This window comes from Schistocerca americana, chromosome X (assembly GCF_021461395.2).
Source record: "Schistocerca americana isolate TAMUIC-IGC-003095 chromosome X, iqSchAmer2.1, whole genome shotgun sequence".
NCBI lineage: Eukaryota > Metazoa > Arthropoda > Insecta > Orthoptera > Acrididae > Schistocerca > Schistocerca americana.
In genome coordinates this window covers 393429702-393453226 of record NC_060130.1, presented here as the reverse complement: position 1 = coordinate 393453226, position 23525 = coordinate 393429702, and the positions used below count along the sequence as shown (strand labels likewise).

Below are 23525 nucleotides of genomic sequence, written 5' to 3'. Positions count from 1 at the left end.
AGCTCTCGAAAACACGCCACGTTACCGAACATTATTTGCTAACTATCTTCGAGCGGTCCTTGTTAGACCTCCACTGAGTTGGGGGGTGCCTGGCACAGAGGGCACCCACCCCTCCTCCCCCGGCGGTGTCTGAGTTTCAACCGCCTACGATCTATTCTACTTCTGACCTCCGCGGATGGGAGAGCGCGTCGCAGATTGCGCGGATTTTATTTCTTTTTGCTTTTCCTTTTTCCTTTCTTTTTCTTTACCTAGAATTTATATTTCTTTTATCTTTCGCATATGTGTTCCCATAATTTCATGCTATTAGTGAATATTACAAAAACACATGCAAATAAATAAATAACAACGCCTTCCACTACTGTTGATTCCTGTTTCTCCCACTTCCCTAAGCACCACAGGCTCGGTGGTGGTGCGGGGGACACTGTGGCCAGGCCTCAGGTTTCGACCCCTGCCCACTTTGCCCCCCGAGCCCCCACCGGTCCACTGTGATAATTAATTTATAAAATACAAAATAAAAAAATAAAAAAATAAATAAAAAAAAATCAAAGCAAAAAAAAAAAAAAAAAAGCGGTCTAAGGCAAAAAAAAAAAAAAAAAAAAAAAAAAAAGAGCGCTAACGCGCTGCTTCCTGGACTCGGGTAGGCGCGCCGGCCCCGGATTGAATACGACCGGTGGATTAACGACGACGGCCGATGCGCCGGCCAGCCTGGATGTGGTTTTTAGGTGGTTTTCCACATCCTGCGAGGTGAATACCGGGCTGGTCCCCATGTTCCGCTTCAGTTACACGGCTTGCAGAACTTTGAACTTTTTCGCACTATTCCATGGATTACACTCGACCCAGACAGTTGGGGTGCACTAATTCCGTCCTGGGGGGTACGGGGTGGCAGCAGGAAGGGCATCTGGCCACCCCTTAAATATTAACATGCCAAATCCGATTAACGATGGCTGACCCTGTGTAACTGCGGGACAAGCCTCAAGCGATAGAATAGTCATGTCCTATCGAGATTACTGTTTATCGTTCCATATTATTGTACCTTGTCTTGTGGAGACCCGACGACTGTCATGTGGAAATGAAACTGATGGGTTCAGGAGAAGATCAAATTCAAAGCCATGCAGGATCTCAATGCCCCACACGACTAGAGCCCTGGACCACCAATATCTTCATCTGCAGGGTGATTATAATTAAAGTACAGCTATTCACAGAGATCCAGTATGGGCTGTAATTGTCGCATGGTAGAGAAACTTGGTGGACACAGAACCGATTCAAGCTGTAAAAAAATAAATTAGTTCCAGTTTTGGCCACCATGTGTAAACCGGAAGCTGTGAATGCAAGAAAGACATATACAGGTTGGTTATTCTCACCGTGTACAAACTCTAGGGATTGCTCGATGAGAGGATACGGAACAAAAAAGGTCTAATGAACTTATGTCTGGAAATGCATGGTTTCCGTGCTAGAGACCATTTATTGAATTGTACATTATTACAGAGACTGCAGTCTACTACACGCTGTACCATGCAGTCAGAATTACAGTATGTGCTGAAAATGGTTTCCATGTGCCTCAACGCATGCGTGTACACGCTGTAGCATGTTCTGCCCCACGCTTTCACATCGGCCAGGCTGCATCCGGACAGCTTCAATGGCAGCATAAATACGTTGCTGCAGTGTCTCCACATCTGGAATGGACTCTGCATAGATGATGCTTTTGAGATGGTCCCATAACCAGAAATCGCACGGGTTGAGATCTGGCGGACGAACAGGCCATGCAACAGGACCCCTCGTCCAATCCATCGACCGGGGAAGATACGATGAGATGCGTCCAGACGTTAACAACGAATTGGGCTGGAGCACTATCATGTACCAACCACATAATCCTTCCACTCATCAATGGAATTTCTTCTAGCTGGGGAGACAAAGTCACCCGCAAGAAACGCCGATAGTCCCTTTTAGGAGACGTTTACGGAAGACTGGTTCCAATTTACAGTCGCCAATTATCCCGGCCCACATTCCGACTGCACCGATGCTGATGATTCGCTGTCACTATACCGTGGGGGTTCTGCATACTTCCCACAGACGACTGTTATGAAAGTTGAAGATACCACTCTGCGTAAAGGCAGCCACATCTGTGAATGTGAGGATGGATGACACATATCCCAGAATCGTGGTGGCCTGGTGAAGAAACCAGTGACAAAACTGCTCCCAGTGTGGAACGTCTGTCATTAGTAAGCCCTGCACACGCTGTAAGTAATAAGGATAGTAACAATTGTCATGGTGGATGTTCCACATGGTCGTCTTGCTTACCCTGTGCTGGCAGGCCAGCTGCCTGGTACTGACATGGCGGTCGCCTTCCACAATATTAATCACATTTTTCTCCAAGTCTGGTGTCCGAACATTTCGGGTACGTCCTTCATGACTTCCTGTTTGCTGAAACGACCCTACCTCAAACAAACGGCAAAATACTGTTGCAAACATTGGATGCTGTGGTTGTTGTCAGCGGGGATAGGTCTCCTGGTACGACCTCGCTGCCCGCCTCCTGTTGCTATTTGCCTTTCCGTAAGTAAACACCATGTCGCCAAGCTCTCGATTTGAATAGGGAACCATTGTGTACAGCGCTGTATCACATCCACTACACAGTGAGTCAGCAAGAGAAGTGAATCGGAAACAACATTACCAATTGCTACCGAGCGAGGTGGCGCAGTGGCTAGCACGCTGGACTCGCATTGGGAAGGACGACGGTTCAATGCCGCGTCCGGTCATCCTGATTTAGGTTTTCCGTGATTTCCCTAAATCGCTCCAGGCAAATGCCGGAATGGTTCCTTTGAAAGGGCACGGCCGACTTCCTTCCCCGTCCTTCCCTAATCCGATGAGACCAATGAGCTCGCTGTCTGGCCTTCTCCCCCAAACAAACCAACCAACCAACCAGTTACTATCGCAGGAGAGGGCGCTAGGGCATGACGTATGAGGAACAACACCACCCTCTGGGAGGAAACCATGCATACTGTAACTGTGGCTGCGTGGTACAGCACTTATTAGATTGCAGTCTCTGTAACAAAGTATGGTTGAATAAATCATCTCTAGCATGGAAACCATGCATTTACGAACATAAGTTCATTAGATCTTTTTTGTTCCGTATCGTCTCATCGATCAATCCCTATAGTTTGTACATGGTGGAGAAAATCACCCTGTAGAAATGTTTCCATATGTAACGGATTAGGAACAGGGTGAGTTCATAGAAGGTCGAATAAGTGAGAAGGGCATAATGCTGATTTTGATATTAACCGCCACTTACACAGTTTATTCAATATGAGCACTGGAGACATCGACTAGATGCTGTACATCGCCAGACCTGCACATGGTGGACAAAATTGGAACCAATTTTTGTTACATTGTAAACGCTTCCTCATTAATGTATTAGCATTTCTACCAAGATTCGTTGCAGTACTATAATTACAGCCCATACTGGAGCTATGTGAACAGCTGCACTTCAATTAAAACCATCCGATACATCCATATGATTACTCACTGTTCCACACAGCCAAGTTATGTAGCTTTAGCCAGGAAATAGACTTATTTGCATCCAAGACAGGTATCCACAGACACAGAGCGGCAACGTCTGTAGTACCACGGATAATTAGTGCGGCGACCATTGTTGTGGCTGTCATTGACGTGGCAGCAGAAAGAGACACACATATACTCTTTGAAGATGGTACAAGTTCCTGCCCACAGGATCATGATGGACGTGTCCGCCTGTGGAGGCTTCGAAGAGAACGAACGTTGCCAGGTTGCATCCGTCATTGTTGTAAGGACGCTAAACCCGGCGAGAGGTTATGGTTAGCCGTTTGCTACACGACACGATCATCTCTACTTCTCATTGCTTATAGGGTGAACAGCAGTCCTTACATTTCCGACACATTAAGGGCGGTGGCTGTGTCACATCTTTAACGTCACCGTGACATTATCTTTCCACAAGATAACGCAAGACCGCATGTTGTCGTGTTTCCCTGAGTTACCTAGATATAGAGGATGCTCAGCTGGTGCACTGGCATTCTCCAGATCTCTCACCCATCGAAGCCTTCTGCTCATGGGTTGCCGAGAAACTGGTGCACCGCAATTCGTCAGCCACAGCGATTGGTGAACTCTGGAATAGAGTTCAAGCAGTGTGGAATGACGCACCCGTATCTGTCATCCAAGTGCAGTTCGACTCGATGCCATGCCGGATTACAGCCATTGTTTTTATCAGTAGTGGCAGCTCAGAATACTAAATTTCTCAGCCTATACATCCCCAACTCACCTAAAAATTTAATGAAGTATTCTTCTCCCTATACTTTATACAATGAGAAAGTCTTTGTTATTTGATATCCTTTCTGGTGTTGCAGTTTTAATGGCCACAGTGTTTTCGAGAAACTTGTGGCTCCTTGATACCACTGGCTTTGCGAGTACATCTTCTTCGTGGGTAGCTTAGAAGACACATCCGAAAACAGCCATTTACGTACAGCATGTTGCATCTACACCAGAAACTTTGAAAGTATCTAGCTCACTAACTAAAATTGATAGAAATATAATTAAAATTGATTTATATGCAGTTGGTTTAAATATATTAGCTATCTGACTAAAAATCTTAATGTTCTACTTAAAAATTGTAACTTTCCTGACAATAACTAAATAAACTACGGTCATAACTCAACAGAACGAGTAACGTTTCTTATGTTCACATAAAAGGGGCAGTTAATTACCACACGCATTAAGAGATTTATCCCACAAGGAGACGAGACCAGCAGTTCCTGTTTTGTTGACCGCGATCGGACGCTGATGGATCCACAGCCGCCCATGCTCTTGCATCTCCTTGTCCGACTGAAACTGAAGTCCATGCATATCTTTCTTCAGGTCTCTAAAAATTTGAAAATAATTCGCTGAAAGATGCGGGCAGTTTGGGGAATGTTGCATTGATTCCCAACAAAATCTCTGAAGAACGGGCTTCGTCCGATTGGTACTCTGAGCGGGCGTTGTCGTGCAACAGGATGATTACGTCCGACAGTATTCCTTGGCGCTATGAAGGCTCTTTGCAGAAACTGCGGCGCACCATAGAGTCAATAGGCCCAGGAACTTTGTATGACGGAATCATCCTGTTGCGCATAACGCCCGCCTCCAAACTGTCACTCGGACGAAGGCTACTCTTCAGCGATTTGGTTGAGAAACACGGTAACATTCTCCGTACAGCTCGGACTTTTCAGTAAGCGGTTTTCACATCTTTAGCGACCTGAAGAAAGACATACGTGGACGACTGTTTCAGTTGGACGAGGAGTGCAAGAGCGGGTGCGGTTGTGCATCCGTCAGCGATCGACCGCGTTCTGTCTCGTCTCACATTGGGAAAATGTTTTAACGAGTGTGGTGATTACTTTCGAATGGAACCGTACCATGGTCCCAGTGTGGCAGGCGTTCTGTTTTCACTTGAATGCCCTCATCTCTAAATAAATATTCCTTCCCCCTATTATTTTGTAAGTTACAGAGAAGAATATGTTCTCTGAAACACACTATACAGGCACATCTGACAAAAATTTAGGCACCCCCAGGAGACATCCCGCAGATACCAGCTCTTGCCTTGATAATGGGCTCAGTTCGGTGAAAGTGAGCAGCTTCGTTCACGGCGTCATCATGGCCAAATTTTAACACGATAGCTCCTTTCTGACGTTGTGCCACGTCTCCGCATCGACGTATCTGACCGTGCTGATTCCATACAACCCACCGACGCAAAAACAGTACACACCACTTCACTGCCATGATTTACGTCAGCAGTGGTGGGTTACAAGGCCGTCATGTACAAATTTCACACACACCATCTACAGCGTTCCTATGTGCTCTTTCCATGGGTGGCTAATATGACCGGTGAGAAGAGTAAAAACTACTACCCCCATAGTACAGATAAAGATAAATGGAAAAGATTGGCTGTATCGACAAGGTATTGCAAATAGTGAGAATGATATGATGATGATGATGATGATGATAGGTAGCTGGGTTTTGCTCATTTCAAGTCGATAAAACTATCATTATCATTATCATCTATACGCAATTCCTTGCTGATCTAACCAGTCTTTCTATTTGTCTCCATGTATACTATGTGGTTGTACTGTAGATCCTACTGTCCATTTCCCTGACCATACTTGTGCTCTGAGACTGAATCTTGACTTTCTTTTCAACTGTTTTCCTTCTTTGATATTCCTCAGGCCCGTACTACAATGTACACAATTTTTGTCAGTTATCTTCTATAAAATATGTTTTATAAAATCTTTCACGTTGTACTGGGGTATTTTTATCATATGTTGTATAAAAATTAAGAGTCTGGTCTCAGGTTTTATGAAAGATTGTCGAAGAGCTTTTAAAGTGTAACACAGACCTTAGGAAATCGTGGTGCTGCAGAATCAGGTATCAATTTGGTCTTTCTTTTTTTTTTATCATGGGTATCATTTAACACTGTATCATTTGTTTTGCTTTCTGTTTAAGAAGTTTTTGCTATTATTTTGCATACCCACATCTCTGCTGCTTCTAATTTGTTCCTTTCCTGTTTCCCAGGAGCCATAGCATGAAGTATTGTAAATAAGTGACTTGACAAATTCTTTCTTTGTTTCTAAAATAAAGTGGCTGTTGGCTAAAAGGATACTTTTAGTTCTGAAGGCTGTCTTGGTCACTGTGATTCTTCTGATATTCCTTACGTTCCTGTGGGCAACAGTCACTACAACTACGAAAGGCAAGCTGTGGTGATATCAGTACCGACGCTTACAACCGTTATATTTCACATTTGTGTCCACTGTCTAGCGGCCTCGAGAGGGCACTGTACGACACAGTGTAATTAAATTTAGATGTGGTATGTCAGATATGGAGACAAATCAATCATATATTAACGCAACTAGTAACCGTTTGAGAAGGTGCCATCTCTAGGGAACTGATCGACATTGCATGTGACCTCCCAGAGTATTTAAAATTCGTCGGGGAACTGACCGAGGTTGCATCTGGCCTCTTACAGTATTTAAAATTTCAATGATGCAAGCATCACAATAGGGAAACTTAGTTTAAGTGTAAGACGAGTCTTTTCATCGAGCGACGTGGCACAGAGTTAACACGCTGGGTTGGAATTGCGTGCAGCCTTCAGATTTAGGTCATGCGTGATTCCTCTATATTACTCCTTGTAAATGTGGGAGTCATTCGTTGAGCCCGACAGAGGGAACAGGTACTCGGCACTTAGCAGTCTAGCACGCAGTAAAAGATAAGTTAGTGGGCTCGAGGTACAGAAAGTCCTTCAAAGCCAGGTGTGGTCGACAGCTCTGCAAAGCGTAGCCGGTGGGCGTGCGCGCCGACAGAGGCATCACAGCTGAGTCACAGCACAACGTGCACACATTCGCTTCCTGTAGACGCAGCCTTGCAAATCCAGCAACTATTTGCGGATTTCCTGTTGAGCATTCCGCAGGCCAACGCTAGCTAGAGAGCCATGCAATCAGCATGTCATTCACGTAGACACGATTGCGGACTGCCTAATTTTCTTGATGAAGGAATTTACTGGATTTATTGTCTGTAGTTGAGAATGAGACAAAATAATAAGAGCGAAAAGGTGTATGTTTAGGAGTAGCGATACGTGAATTTATTCACGAGAAACACGTTCGTAAGCTTAGTGTAAAGGGTTGTTTAAGCGTCTCTGAATTCCTACTCTGCCAGCCTTGTACATCTATTCCTTAAAAGCTTCATAATTAATAACGTGAACTCATTCAAATGAACTGTAGTAATAATTTTTTCAGTAATCGCCAAGTAAAGGAATCGCTTCCGGATAAACCATATTTAACTGTTCTGTGAACTGAGGTGACAAAGTCATGGGATAGCGATATGCACATATACAGATGGCAGTGCTATCGCAGAGCTGTCATTTGTACTCAGGCGATTCATGTGAAAAAGTTTCCGACGAGAAAATGGCCGCACGACGGTAATTAACAAACTTTGAACGCGGGATGGTAGTGGGACCTAAACGAATGGGACGTTCCATTTCGAAAATCGTTGGAGAGTTCAGTATTTTGAGATCCACAATGTCAAGAGTGTGCCGAGAATACCAAATTAAAGGCTTTACCTGTCACCACGGACAACGCAGTGGCTGACGGGCTTCACTTAACGGCACAGTAGCGGCGTTGGCGTAGAGTTGTCAGTGCTAATGGACAAGCAACACTGCATGCAATAACCGCAGAAATCAGTGTGGGACGTACAACGAACGTATTGGTTAGGAAAGGGCGAAGAAATTTTTTGGGCTATGACAGTAGTCGACAAGTGCGAATGGCCTGCAGCGCCTCTTCTGGACTCGTGGGCATGTTGGTTGCACCCTTGACGACTGGAAAACCGTGGCCTGGTCCAGATTTCAATTGGTAGTAGCTAATAGTAGGGTTCGAGTGTGGCGCAGACCTCACAAAACAATAGGCCCAAGTTGTCAACAAAGCACTGTGCAAGCTGGTGATGGCTGTCACGGTGTGGGCTGTGTTTACATGGAATGAACTAAGCACTCTGGTCAAACTCAGCTGCTCATTGAGCAAAAATGGAAATGTCTGGATGCTTGGAGAACACCTGCAGCCATTTATGGTCTTTATATTCTCGGACAAAGATGGAATTTTTATGGATGACAATGCTCCATATCACCGGGCCACAATTGTTCGCGATTGCTTTTGAAGAATATTCGGGGCAATTCGAACGAATGATTTGAGCACGCTGATGCCCAGCGTGAATCCCATCGAACATTTATGGGACATAATCTAGAGGTAAGTTTGTACACAAAATGCTGCACCTGCAACACGTTCTCAATTATGGACTGCTATAGAGGCATCACGGCTCATTATTTCTGCAGGGGACTTCCAACGACCTGAGCCCATGCCACGCTGAGTTGCTGCAACATGCGGGGCAGAAGGAGGTCTGGCACGATATTAGGAGGTATCCCATGACTTTGGTCCCCTCAGTGTGGACCGGTTTGCACTATTCTGCAGGCTCCATTTTCATAGGTTTCCAGCAGAAGTAAGTACTTTGTGCGTAAACTGCAGATCGAGAGATCTACTCGTATGTTGAAAGGCTTCCTTTGACACAGTCGTTGTCTGTCTTCAGCTGTGTTATTTATTTCTAAATACCAAATAATATCGTTGCTTTCTGCATTCTTTTAAATTATTTCAGTTTTAAATCTTTAATGATCAATCGATAAATAATTTAGGGATTTGTGCTCTGTGCTGTTAACTTCAGCTGACTTATTTCCATGGAAAACGAGAGAAAAAAATGAATAAATAAACAAGAATAGCGTGTATTTCATGGCCCTGACTCCTAGCAGCGGGGTTTCGAACGATTGCAGCTTCTGCATAAAACAACCAAAGTGAAATTATTTACTCTCGCAATCGGAAAATCTTAGCGAAATTTATATCAACTAGTAAGTACAACTTTGCGACTAGAGTGAGAAAAGGAATCTATTGGACCCAGCATGCATTTCCTCAGGTGTGAGAAATAGACGTTAACCTGCAACACAGTAAACATTTTCATTTGTGACCGTGGTTCAGATAAATACGATGAATCTAGTATGGAATTTTCACTCTGCAGCGGAGTGAGCGCTGATATGAAATTTCATGGCAGATTAAAACTGGTGTGCCGGATCGAGACTCGAACTCGGGACCTTTGCCTTTCGCGGGCAAGTGTTCTACTAACTGAGTCTCGGTCCGGCACACAGTTTTAATTTGCTATGAAGTTTCAGATACGGTGAAGCTTTAAGAGCCATAAAGCAGGAAGTTGTTATCGTTACTCCCAGAATTACTGACCTACAGAATTGCTGTAGGGAATAATATACGTTGGTCAAGGCAAAGAGAGAATTTGTAGTACCTGTTTACTAGTCAAATACGAATTCAGATGAAACGATTTTCTTTCCGAGCAGTAAAAATGTAGGGAAAGAATTCATCTAATGACTTTTCCCTCAGCTGCACCAGAGCTCCTGTGTGTGAGGGAATGCATTAAATTTTTTGCGCTTTTGACATTTCTGATCATGCAGTAACCAGAAAAATCCTCTGTTCTAAGGAATAAACCATGTTGTCTACAGCACACTTGCACGTTGTGAACAGCACACGCTTACAGCAGAAAGACGACGTACAGAATGGCGCACCCACAGACTGCGTTGTCTTCTATATCTTTCACATCACTTGCAGCGCCATCTGTTGTTGAAAATTGTAACTACTGTAATTTCGAAAGTTTGTCTGCCTGAAAATGTACTGTTGTCCCAAGCATATTGCAACAAACGGTGTATTTCTATCGCTGCTCGTTTAGATTTTATTGCCGTTTCAAATATACCGCTCAATTTTGAAACACCCTGTAGATTCCAGACGTCAATCCGCGTAATTATTGGTTGTAGGGCTACCTGACAAGTCTACCGCAAACGTCCGACTCCATTAGCGATGATGAAGGACAATATCCGATGGCAGTTTGTCACCACACCCACTGATATGCTGTATACTGCTGTTCACAACATTGCCCGTCGACTACAGTTATTGTTGATGAATGATGGTCAATATGCTGAGCATTTGTAATAAAGTGTTCTTTCCTAAAAATCAAATATTATGCTAATTATTGTTTTGGTATCATATGAAGCGCCATCTGTTGATCATTTTGTGCACCTTTTTTGGTTTCAATAAAACCCCATGTCATTTTAAGCGTGTGTATCAATTTTTATCTTCCTACCTACATTATTTCCTAAGAACTGAAGTTTCAAATGTTAACGGACTTTTGGGTCACCCTGCACTTTAACACGTGCAGGACATACACAGTCGTGTTTCCCAAAACATAAGCTGCCGTGTTGTCGTTCACTCTTCCCTTATTCGTCATCGAAGCGCAAATGTGGAATTTCAGTAAACTGATTAAAACAAAGAGGAATGGAACAGCTCCTGGCAAATATCTTTAGTACGCCATACCTGTGGTTTATGATACTGGACTACTGCAGTATGGATACATTAACTTTATATAGCACGTTCACATGTTTAAGTGTACGTACTGCTCTATTCCGCTGTTCTTTAATCACTTCACTGAACTTCATATTTGCAGTTGTGTCGTTTCATCAGTAGCTCGTGCTTCTATGGATTTTAGATCCGATAACTTTCAATCGATATTTCACTCAAATGCAGAGCTTTACAGACATATGGTCTTGACGGTTGGTGCAACTGACGTATCTACTAATTTTGAAATAGTTTCTATTAGGTTTTGGCGGTCCGCGCTGTGGTGCCTCCCTTGTCAGAGTCAGGCTGAATCCGACAGCGGCGGTGTTTCAGCCTGACAACTCATAGATAACATTAGCTACAACCAATCATGTGACATGATTGCTTACAGATGTGTCTGTGATCATCCGGATAGTTTTATCTGTCCGTTTACTACCAACCTACCGCTAATGATTCAGAAACCATACGAAGATAATGAATACACTTCCATCCGCTACGTTCTTGGTAACAAACAAGTGCATTAGGCTGCCGACACCAGAAGACAAATTGTGATTCTCGGATATATACAGGAAGCGACAAGATCACAGTTAATAAGGAAATGGAGCATTTGTAAGTGTAAAAGGAGAATACAAGTTGTCATTCTACTGCCACTAATATCTCATGTTTGCCTGAAAGTTAAGCATACTCCAGAAATGATAGCGTTTTTCTTCAACAGGATGTAACAAGAGTTAAGGAAGATGCTTAAACTAGATCACAAGAGACATGGCATACATCAGTGTTCAAAATGTGTGAACAGACTAGTCCTCACATTGAAGATTAGTTTTCCTAAAGCAACAATACTGGGAAAACTATGTTGAGAAGCAGTCATTAATCACCAGGTTTGTTAGATTTAAACTACTAATGTATTCCGTCATTAACAGGTTAGATAGAACAAAACGTTCATCTTCCGATAGCTGCAGTATATTAATAAGACTAATCATCTGTTGCATGTTTTTGAGTGTTGCAGTGGAAAGATTTGAAACATAAATGAAGATTATGGTTGAATACGTTGTAAACTTTCGAGAAAACTGCATTAATCTCCACTCATTTCCGTCAAAGCTGTTGGCTGCGATACGTGGACGACACTTTTGTCACTAGAGGGCATGGAGAAGCAGAGCTACATAAGTTCTATCAACATATCAACAGCCTGAAAAGAGCATTCAGTTTATGTTAGAACAAGAAATCAACGGTGTGATGCTGATCCTCGACGTGGAGGTCTGCAGAACTACCAAAGACAAACAGCGACCCAATGATCAGCGAAACCCAACTATACAGGATAGGCAGCCTGTATGACAATATTTATAGTTTCATACAAATTTTTATTTCAAATTTTTCAATTGAGTCTTTCAAGCAGTCTCCCAGCATAACTTCACTGTGGATTACGTGCCAAGCCAACCAATTATTCAGGACAGAAGCAGCTCATTCCGTTAAAAGCTGCTGACAGGTTACGATTTTCAGCCCTCTTCTGCATAAAGTAAATACCCACACCATCGTGTTGAGCCAGTGGGAGACGTGAGAAAGGAATCATGATTGGCGGCATCTTGGTGAGCAGACTAGTGTTGTCTCTGTTGCGACCCACACTTCCAAGAGAGCAGACGGCTCGCCTCCGACTTTGTCCTCCAGGACCAGCCACCAGCGGGACCTGACGTGAATTACCTTCTCTCTCTCTTCCTATTCCTAGATTTCACGATCACATAGACTGGAAACTACTCTGCCTCCACCCTTTGTGCGCCCATCTGTATCGCATACTATCGGAATACATTCCACATTTGCTTTATTTCTCCCTTTTATTTCAAACCACTTCCCTTCCAGTGCCCACCTCTCTTATACTTGACACGGGCAACCCCTGAATTCTGCACGACCTGTACACAACCCATACCAGATGGTAACTACACGCCTAATACTGCTCAGAAGTGTTCTGTCCTACACATGCTGACTGCCTGAGCCCACGGCATGGATGGTGCAAACAATATCAAACATGAAGTGAAACACCTACATAGCACCTTGTATTGTATGGAACTGGGGACCTAGAAACGGCGGAGAGGCGTCGTCCCTGCCGTAGCCCACAGTGGTACACAACCCCACAACAGGCCACAGAAGTCCTCTCATCCTACCGCCACCCCACACCGAACCCAGGGTTATTGTGCGGTTCAGCCCCCCACTGCACCCCCCTGAGAACGTCTCACACCAGACGAGTGTAACCCCAATGTTTGCGTGGTAGAGTAATTATGGTGGACGCGTACGTGGAGAAAGTGTTTGCGCAGCAATCGCCGACATAGTGTAACTGAGGCGGAATAAGGGGAATCAGCCCGCATTCGCCGAGGCAGATGGAAAACCGCCTTATAAACCATCCACAGGCTGGCCGGCTCACCGGACCTCGACACTAATCCGCCGGGCGGATTCGTGCGGGGGACCGGCACGCCTTCCCGCCGGAAAAGCAGTGCGTTAGACCGCACGGCTAACCTGGCGGGCCGAATAGCACCTTACTTGTCAACAGATACGAAAGCGAAACATTAAGAAGAGCTACAGAATATAACATGAAGAAAGAGGGAGCAACTGAAATAAAAGAACAGCAGCCCGTGCTGGAAATTCACAGGAAATCCTGTTTTAGAGAGCCTTGGCACCCATAGTTCTGATTGCTAAATATCGCTACCTTCGTCAAGAGTTCATATTGTGCTTAACCTCTACTACACCAAGTTAAGATGCAAATACAAAGCAATAATAGGCTGTTGATTGCATCGATTATATTTTATCTTCTTCTCTTCTAAATTGGTGGTGCAATATTTCTGAAAACTTGTAAAAACATTAGGTGCTGACATTACATTTTGTAACATAGCATCAGATTGAATTGTCAACAGCCTTTGTGTTTTTAGGTAACACTGTAAGACTTATAGAACAGCTTAAATGTGGAAATATTTAATTTGAGGGTGCAATATGTCTTACACCAAGAGTAGGCTTAAATAATAACATTATTCCAGTAATTCAGACAGTCTATTTGTTTGAGTGTTTGCCTCCTTAGCAAAGTATTTTAGGTAGAATGTATTTTCTGCTGAGTGAGTATGTGCGTGTGTGGAAAATAATAATGCGATAAGTGACATGAACAGTACACTTTTTGCTTTGCTGACGTATTTCTGCAGACATTTTAAACTTGGAAAGAATATTGTGACTCTCGAAAAGCAACATAGAACAATTTAGATAAGGAAAATAATTAATTTAAGGCTCAATTGTGCCTTACACTATGTATCGTACACAGATCGAACTTTGCACGGTTGTTAGTGCAATGGGTGGTGCATGGACGCTTCACCACAGGCATGGATGTTTTCTGCCCAGAGATTGCCCAAGTGGATAGCGGCGTTTCACCACTGTTCACCAGAACAGTATCCCACTCAGTGTATCACGCGGCACTAACGGGGTCATTTTCGACCCTGTGTGCCGAACCTGGGGTATTTTGCAACGCTATCGATACTGCACCTCCAGGGGCAGCTATGTAGCTGGGGCAATCACTCACTAGAAGGCAGCGCGCCACAGACCGGGCACAAGGCGAAGATTTCATTGACCACACTCACGGACAATGGCCTTGTACCATTGGCAACATAGGAGCAGCGGTCACCACCACGCTACCTATCTACGAGCTATAACGGATTGCTTCTTCAACGAGTAATGCTGTTACACTACTTGCATTTCACTCAAGGATCCTAAGTGAGTTATTGGCGATTGTACTGCTGACAACGCTTGATTAGTGAGTAGTTTTTGAAGTGAATAGTGTCAAAAACCTGTGTGATTTGAAGGCTCCTGTAAATGACTTGTTGCTACAGCTGAATTAAATTAAAGACATGATAGTTTTGAAAGTATAACTTACATTTGCACGTGGTGAGCACTACCAGCAGCGTCCACACCGAATTGATGTTACCCATGGCCATATCTGTAACAAAACCATGCACATTATTTTTCGAGCAGAAAGATATAAATCTGTTTACCCTACGTAGATAAAAGGGAACGACACATTGTTTTCTCCAAATGCAACACTAACTGTATTAATTTAGTTCACGTTGAAGCTAATACTTTCATTCACAGTTATGAAATTACGCAGGAGGTTATGACCGCTATTACGAGCCATCTTAAAATTTCAATTGTTTGGTTGCAGTAGCAAAAACAGTTATGTAACTTCACTCTGCATCTTCGACTGAGGCAGTTGACCGTGGAAATATTTCTGTTGGTCCTTAACACTAGCAGCGCAAGGAATATGATACACGTCTCACCGCCTCCGAGACACAAATGTAGCCTTACTGTATATCTGTAGATCGACTAACCTATGCTCCGCAGAAATCTTACTGTTTTATTTCCTTGTTGACGGTATCTTCCATGTGATGCAGGTAGCTAGATCGGACAAGTAAGCCCTGTTCAAAGGTAGCAACTGGTTGGTCTAGCCAAATGATGTAAAATGTGGGGCGTTTATTAACTCTGCGAAATTGTGAAGACTAACAAAGATTGGAAGCTATTTTTTAGTTTTGACTTCAGTCACTTGGTTTTCCCTATTCAAAAGCTCTCATTAAGGAAAGATAAAAAATGGTTCAAATGGCTCTGAGCACTATGGGACTTAACATCTGTGGTCATCAGTCCCCTAGAACTCACAACGACTTAAACCTAACTAACCTAAGGACATCACACACATCCATGCCCGAGGCAGGATTCGAACCTGCGACCGTAGCAGTCGCGCGGGTCCGAACTAAGCGCCTTGAACCGCGAGACCACCGCGGCGGAAAGATAAAATTTGTACCATTTAGAGAGGGTAAACTATAACACTACACTTATAAACTAATGGCCCTTAAAATTGCTACACCATGAAGATGACGTGCTACAGACGCGAAATTTAACCAACAGGAAGAAGATGCTGTGATATGCAAACTATTAACTTTTCAGAGCATTCACACAAGGTTGGCGCCGGTGGCGACGCCTACAACGTGCTGACATGAGGAAAGTTTCCAACCGATTCCTCATACACAAACAGCAGTTGACCTGCGTTGCCTGGTGAAACGTTGCTGTGATGCCTTGTGTTAGGAGGAGAAATGCGTACCATCACGTTTCCGACTTTGATAAAGATCGAACTGTAGCCTATCGCGATTGCGGTTTATCGTATCGCGACATTGCTGCTCGCGTTGGTCTAGATCCAATGACTGTTGGCAGAATATGGAATCGATGGGTTCAGGAGGGTAACACGGAACGCCGTGCTGGATCCCAACGGCCTCGTATCACTAGCAGTCGAGATGACAGGCATCTTATCCGCATGGGTGTAACGGATCGTGCAATCACGTCTCGATCCCTGAGTCAACAGATGGGGACGTTTGCAAGATAACAACCATCTGCACGACCAGTTCGACGACGTTTGCAGCAGCATGGACTATCAGCTCGGAGACCATGGCTGCGGTTACCCTTGACACTGCATCACAGACAGGACGCCTGCGATGGTGTACTCAATGACGAACCTGGGTGCACGAATGGAAAAACGTTATTTCTTCGGATGAATCCAGGCTCTGTTTACAGCATCATGATGGTCGCATCCGTGTTTGGCGACATGGCGGTGAACGCACATTGGAAGCGCGTATTCATCATCGCCATACTGGCGTATCACCCGGCGTGATGGTATGTGGTGCCATTGGTTACACGTCTCGATCACCTCTTGTTCGCATTGACGGCACTTTGAACAGTGGACGTTACATTTAAGATGTGTTACGACCCGTGGCTCTACGCTTCATTCGATCCCTGCGAAACCCTTCATTTCAGCAGCATAATGCACGACCGCATGTTGCAGGTCCTGTGCGGGCCTTTATGGATACAGAAAATGTTCGACTGCTGTCCTGGCCAGCACATTCTCCAGATCTCTCACCAATTGAAAACGTCTGGTCAATGGCGGTCGAGCAACTGGCTCGTCACAATACACCAGTCACTACTCTTGATGAACTGTGGTATCGTGCTGAAGCTGCATGGGCAGCTGTACCTGTACACGCCATCCAAGCTCTGTTTGACTCAATGCCCAGGCGTATCAAGGCCGTTATTACGGCCAGAGGTGGTTGTTATGGGTACTGTTTTCTCAGGATCTATGAACCCAAATTGCGTGAAAATGCAATCAAATGTCAGTTCTAGTGTAATATATTTGTCCAATGAATACCGGCTTATCATCTGCATTTCTTCTTGGTGTAGCAATTTTAATGGCCAGTAGTGTATAGTTATGCTCACAAAGGAAACACAAATAGTAGGGAGTTGCAGTTGTGGCTTACTTTATGTCACGAACCTTCCGACAAGCTCACTGTACAATTTCAAGTAATTCTTCTGCAACTAACAAACAGAAGCCTTATTAGAGAAGAAATGATCGGAGCGAAGCAGACTATGTGCGACGAAGGTCAGAAAACAACATATCGATAATGACTGTAAAATAGATAGGAGTCTCTTTCGTTGTCGGTGGCCACTCGCGCGATGTTTTATTGACCTATTCACTGTGCGGCCCAGTGGGCCGTAATGCTACAAGAAAGAACCAACGCGTTGCGTAGCTGGAGAGAAATAAAATGAAGAAAAAGAGAAAAAAAATGTAGAGTGAGAACAGGTTAGACCGGTGCGTGTGCACACCACGTTGCGTGAAATTATTGTTCAGCTTGTAAGACTCCCTTGTCTGCCTCCGGAACTGAGTGGCCAATGTAGATGGCTGCCATGCGGGCAACCCGGATTCGATTCCCGGTATTGCCAAATATTTTTCCTTTGTGAGAACATTGAAATGGGATCCACTCAGCCTCGTGATCCTAATGGAGGATCTACCTGAATGAGAAGTAGCAGCTCCAAGGTCTGTAAGACCGACAACGACCGAGAGAGTGGTGTGCTGATCCCACGTCCCTCCACATCACATGCAGATCACGGGACGCCACTGGCTGAGAATTACACGGCGGTCTATCGGTCCCGATTGGCGCGTCTGTAGCTTGTAAGACTCGTTCCCAAACAGAGCTTTGCCATAAGTTTCACTATTCGTGGCTGCGGGAAGCGTTCCCTTCCTTAATTCTACTCTGTGCTGTGCTGGGCAGCTGTAGGATGCTCTATTGGTTGTTCTCATCAGTCACGTAGGTGCGCGATACGATGGTCCAAGTAGTCCAGTCAAGGAATATGATTTCAATATCGAAACAGGTTAGCGCCTCTTTATGGTCATATAGCGCATAATTTTTTTCGTGCACGGATAAGGAAAGATCAGTTCTTTTGTTAATTCGTCGACCCAGGAGATTATGGTTCTTCGTGATATGAATTCTGGAACTCTAGCAGTTACCACTAGAACAAGAAAACTGTTTGTTAAAACTTGATTCACGCTGATGTTTCCCACTTCTACCGTCGACGTGAGATATCTAGAGCAGTCATTGTTCTGTCTCCGATGTAAAGCTCGAGCCTTGATCAGGTGCGTACTCGGTTCTCAGTCACACGAAAAATTCGGGACGGAATCTCTAGTGATATCAATGTCAATGAGGAATTAAATTCAGAATGCCTTAAATTGATTTTTCATGTATCTAGATGTGCTTCGGGAAACATAACGAGAATGATAGTGGATGAAACCTGGTGATTTTAACAATAGCGAGATAATTTAGAGGAGATAAGAAACAACCTCATCTTAAAATATTATAACTTACTAGATGTATATTATTATTTCTACCGCAAACTAAGCTCTCTCTTGTATCATATCCTCCAAACAGGACGTCTACCAGTACCCTCATTGCACATCTGACACATTTACCTCCTCCTGTCGTTCCCACCGTCTACAGACAATCCTGAACCTTTAAGCTCAATATTGTGGAAACGGCAAATTCCAAAACTGAGCATTCCGTACAGACTTACGACAAATAAAAACTAAATTTACTGTTTAATTATCGATTTCGTTTTATGAACCCTGTCAACTTTAGATACAAAAAGCATCAACTGTAAAATTTTCAATGTCCTGTGTAGAACAGACTTGTCTAATATTTCCTGGTAAACTTCGAATTAAGGTTTCGGAAAATAAAATAAATGGACCATAAAAACCATGAAAACAGACACATACTCTGAACTCTTTTCTGTCGGATAGCCATTGGAATAAGTGTAGACCGTATAACGAGTAGAATAAGAAGTAGAAACGATCAACTGGCATTCGCGATTCCAGTCCACTGTCGGAGAACACATAACGTGATTTGTTGTTTCAGATAATGTTCTTTCATTGTTCTAACAGCTTACCACTTACGTTACAGCACCACTTTATCAGTTTCTTGGTCCCTGGTTTATCTACTGCACGTTTTTCATCCAGTCTACTAATCGTGCTGCTAGTGCCGTAACTGATAGATGTCAGGCTAAACCAAAATTTCTTTCATAGCTATCCGTTTAGATTTTGTTATTCGCCCAAAACATAGAAACTCCATACCTGTCAATATTTTAGAATTTTCCGTCCATGTTGGGTTTTTTACCTCACAGATTTTTCTATTTAGACACTTCATCACTCACTAGTGAACGAGGTGTTTGAAATTTTACCGATGTCTTATGGTTAATATGATGAAAGTGATGAGTAGTAATAATCGTTATTCTCTCAGCAGCATTCATCAGTAGCCATACGTCTATTTCGATAGCTGTAGCCAAGGAACTTCTAATTCAAGCACGGAGGTTAGTTCCTTTCTTTCCAGGAGGTCACACTACAACACGTTATTGAAATTTCTTGCAGCCTGTAAAACAGCTCAAGCGGTAACGACTCCCAGAGATAGCAAAAATCTTAGTCATGCTTAAAACTCTCACCCCATTCATTCCTGAATATCATATTAAGTTGATGAATGGTTTATGACAAAATTGCTAATGTATTAGGTTTGTGCACAAGTTCGTAGCATTTTTGGTTTGCATGTTGGTTTCAGGTTGCTATGGGCTTATTTACCGATTGTCATTTTTCATCTGTAGTTCACTGTTGCTATTTGAGTTTACATATTGCCATTTTGTCGCTTGGAGAGAGCGAGTGGAGTGCCAAATCGAGAAATTGGAACATTTACGATATATTCATCCGTTTCAGTTTAACAGAGGGGTGACGGCAGCGGGGTCAGTCGGAAACATTTGCGCCGTGTATGAGCATAATGCGACTGGTCACAGCACGGCAAGAAAACGGTTCGGAGGATCGTTTTGTCATTAGTGATTCTCCACGTTCAGGAAGACCTATGGGGTTTGATGACGATCGTTTAAACGCATCAGTTCACAATGATCCACGTCAGTGTGATCGAGAACTGCCAAATGTGATGAAACACGATCGTTCCACCATCGTGCGGCATTTGAATGCAGTGGGGAAGGTTCAAAAATCGGGTGTATGGATACCGTATTCTCTAAGCGAAAACCAAAAAAATCCGCGGGTGGCTACACTATGTGATCAAAAGTATTCGGACACCTGGCTGAAAATGACTTACAAGTTCGTGGCGCCCTCCATCGGCAATGCTGAAATTCATTGTGGTTTTAGCCCACCCTTAGTCTTGATGACAGCTTCCACTCTCGCAAGCATACGTTCAGTCAAGTGCTGGAAGGTTTCTTGGGGAATGGCAGCCCATTCTTCTTATATATTCAGTGCAAATGGCATTATGCACAAGAAACTCGAGTTGGAATATTTCATCGCTCGGTGTCGCATTGAAATATTTTATGTCGCCGAGACTCACCTCCACCCCACCCCAATCATCATATCGATTACTTATGAGATCACCCAATCATCATATCGATTACTTATGAGATCACCACATTAGTTGTAGCATACCGCAGCCCCAGCGGACGTTTGAAGAGGATGATTGGCAAGCACCTTAAACCATTATCCGAGGTTGCCGTTGTGTGATGATCTTAGTGCCAAACACTACTTGTGGAACTCGAGGTGTAACAACCCATGGGGGGCAGGGGGTTCGCCTTTACCAATTGGAGGAAGTGTGGAAGCGATGACATTTGGCCCAAAGTGCCCCACCCACATTCCGTCGAATCCAGCTCACAATTCAAATGTTTTGGATACAGCGGTGTTAAAGAACTTGCGGCCGGATCTCCGTCCACAAACACTAAATGATTTGACATCTGACCACCATCCTGTATTGGTGTAATATCAGGGGCTCGCTTCCACCTGCCTACCACGTCATCAACTCTAATCCACTGAGAGGAATATGAGCGGTGGCTTAATAATAATGGTAACCCTACCGAAGATGTCTCTAAAACTGAACAGATAGATGATGCCATCTCTACTCTCTACAGCAAAATCCGACGTGCTTCCCAACGGGCCTCCGTCGCAGTGGAACGACATCCACCATCGAACGGCACCTATTCACCACTGTTGCAAGAGCTGAAAGCCTTGAACTACGGGAAGGTAAGGTAGCTGCCCTTGAGCTTCGGTCACATGATCACTGGAACTGGTCTGCAATCTCCGAAACCCTAAATCACTTTCAAGAGTGCTTCAGAGTCCAACAGGCCTTGTCTATGACCCACTGGGAAAAGAAGAAGTTTTTGTTTCCACCTTTGAGGCTCAAAACACACTAGGCGAGTTGGGGAATGATCCTGATGCCGAACAGGTTTGTCAGAGAGCTCAAGAAATTAGAGAAGCTGACCATCGTACTGACCCAGACCTTACAACGCCTGCAGAAATCCATAATATCATCAGACACTTGGGATCTCAGTCAGCCCGTGGGCCAGACGGACTCACCTTAAGCATATCCCATGGAAACATCTTGTGCACATCACGGGGATATATAACGGTTGTATAAGGATTGGCAGACCCTTGGAACGTCACATGTCACGCTCCGCATAAATTTAAATTCGTTACGACCTGTCCACCTCTTTCATTTCGTGTCGCGATGTTGATAGGCCTTCATTTCAGCTCCACAACAAGTGGTATTCACATGAAATTAAGAGTAACATACCGTTCATAATCCCAGGCCGTTTAATATTGCTACGTAGCTAATCTGCAGTATGCAGTGCTACACCCTTCACAGTGGTTTATATCGTATACAGGGTGTCACAGGATGAATTGTCAACATTCAGTCATATGACAGGAATAATCTTTCGGAGCCAAAAAGTCTAATAAACATGGGTGGTAAAGTGCGTACCTTAAGAGCTATAAGCAATTCATCTTCGGTAGTGTGAAACACATCTCTTATACTAAACAAGTGCTCATAGCTCTTATGTTATGCATTGTAGAGCCCATGTTTACTAGACTTTTTTGCTTCGAGTAAGTGTTTCTGTCCTATCCCTAGATATTGACCACTCTTCCTGTGACCTACCGTGTATGTAGATGTAGCTGTTGTGTAAAGTTGATTTGGTGCTATAATTTTCACAAATGTTAGTGTAAATGACTGCCGTATATCCATATTATCATTACATTTCATTTTACGTAAAAGCTACTCACAAATTCTCTAATGAATAGAAATTAGAATTAACAAATCATTTACATTTCTTTATTTGGCGTCTTTTGCTATCTACATGTACGAGAGGTAGGTTAACTCATGAAAAGTGAAGATTAATTTCATTCGTCGTCTTTTTGTGCAAATAAAAATTAATAGAGCCTATGCAGTCTTTTAACTGTATGCAGCTGTTAGTGATAAACTTCACAAGTGAATACATGAACTGTGAAGCTATTCTGCTACGTCTACTTGCCTAAATTAATTTCCAAAGGATGTCTGTTTCTGTATAACACACATTAACTATTAAAAATGATAGGTCACAGTATCATCCCAGCTTCAACTGTAACATCTTTTCTTTTAATTTTGAACAGCTCTGAGCAGATTCGAGAGAGTGGGTATGTTCTCGTAAGTCTGTGAGCCTTCCAGCAGAAAGCGGACATGGGCTTTATTTTGTCTGTAATTTTATTTGTAGTTCTTTAGCCACAAATAAAGCGAAAACTTAAAAATTAGAATTTTTAATGTGACATCAGTTGGAGATAGTTGTGGGTTGAATCTGTAAGTCGACCTAGGAAGCGCGCACGATCTCTCAGATGCGCATACAAAGCATTGATATGAAATGCAGTTTTGGCCACACATACAATTTTTATATGTTACAGTTGTTATTCGTGGATTCTGTTTACCAGTAAAGTACTGTACATGCTGCTGGTGATTCAGCACATGTATTGTGATTTTCTCTCGGTGCATATTAAGTGCACTGTTGCTTCTATGTAGATCGGTTGACGTTGCCCATTATGGAAACCTACTTGAAGATCATCCTGAAAAGTGCGGCCTATACCAGCAGTATGATGTACCCATTTATAGAGAAAGTAATAATACAAGTTTAGAAACGCAATTACAAGAGAACTTAATGGACTAGCTAGCATGTTCGTCCAATCTGAACCTTGCTGAGCGTTTATGAACGATGTGACCGACTCCTTAAGTTTGCCATCGTGCAGCCGAAGAAAACAATGTGGATCAAGATTTAACAGATCGTCGACGCCGAGGTCATTAGAAACGGAGTACAATCTGGGCTTGGGGAAGAATACAAAAGGCAATTAAGATAACTGGCCATTTCCTTTTCAGA

At 43.5% G+C, this 23525-nt stretch overlaps 1 protein-coding gene across 1 annotated transcript in view; it reads right to left on the bottom strand.

Moving 5' to 3' along the window:
* Positions 1-23525, bottom strand: part of LOC124556041 — a 484814-nt gene that overhangs the window by 272444 nt on the left and 188845 nt on the right. The window contains exon 2 of the mRNA XM_047130076.1: positions 14872-14934. Coding sequence (XP_046986032.1) covers positions 14872-14932 — 61 coding nt within the window. The 5' untranslated portion in view covers positions 14933-14934. The remainder of the gene's footprint in view (positions 1-14871; positions 14935-23525) is intronic.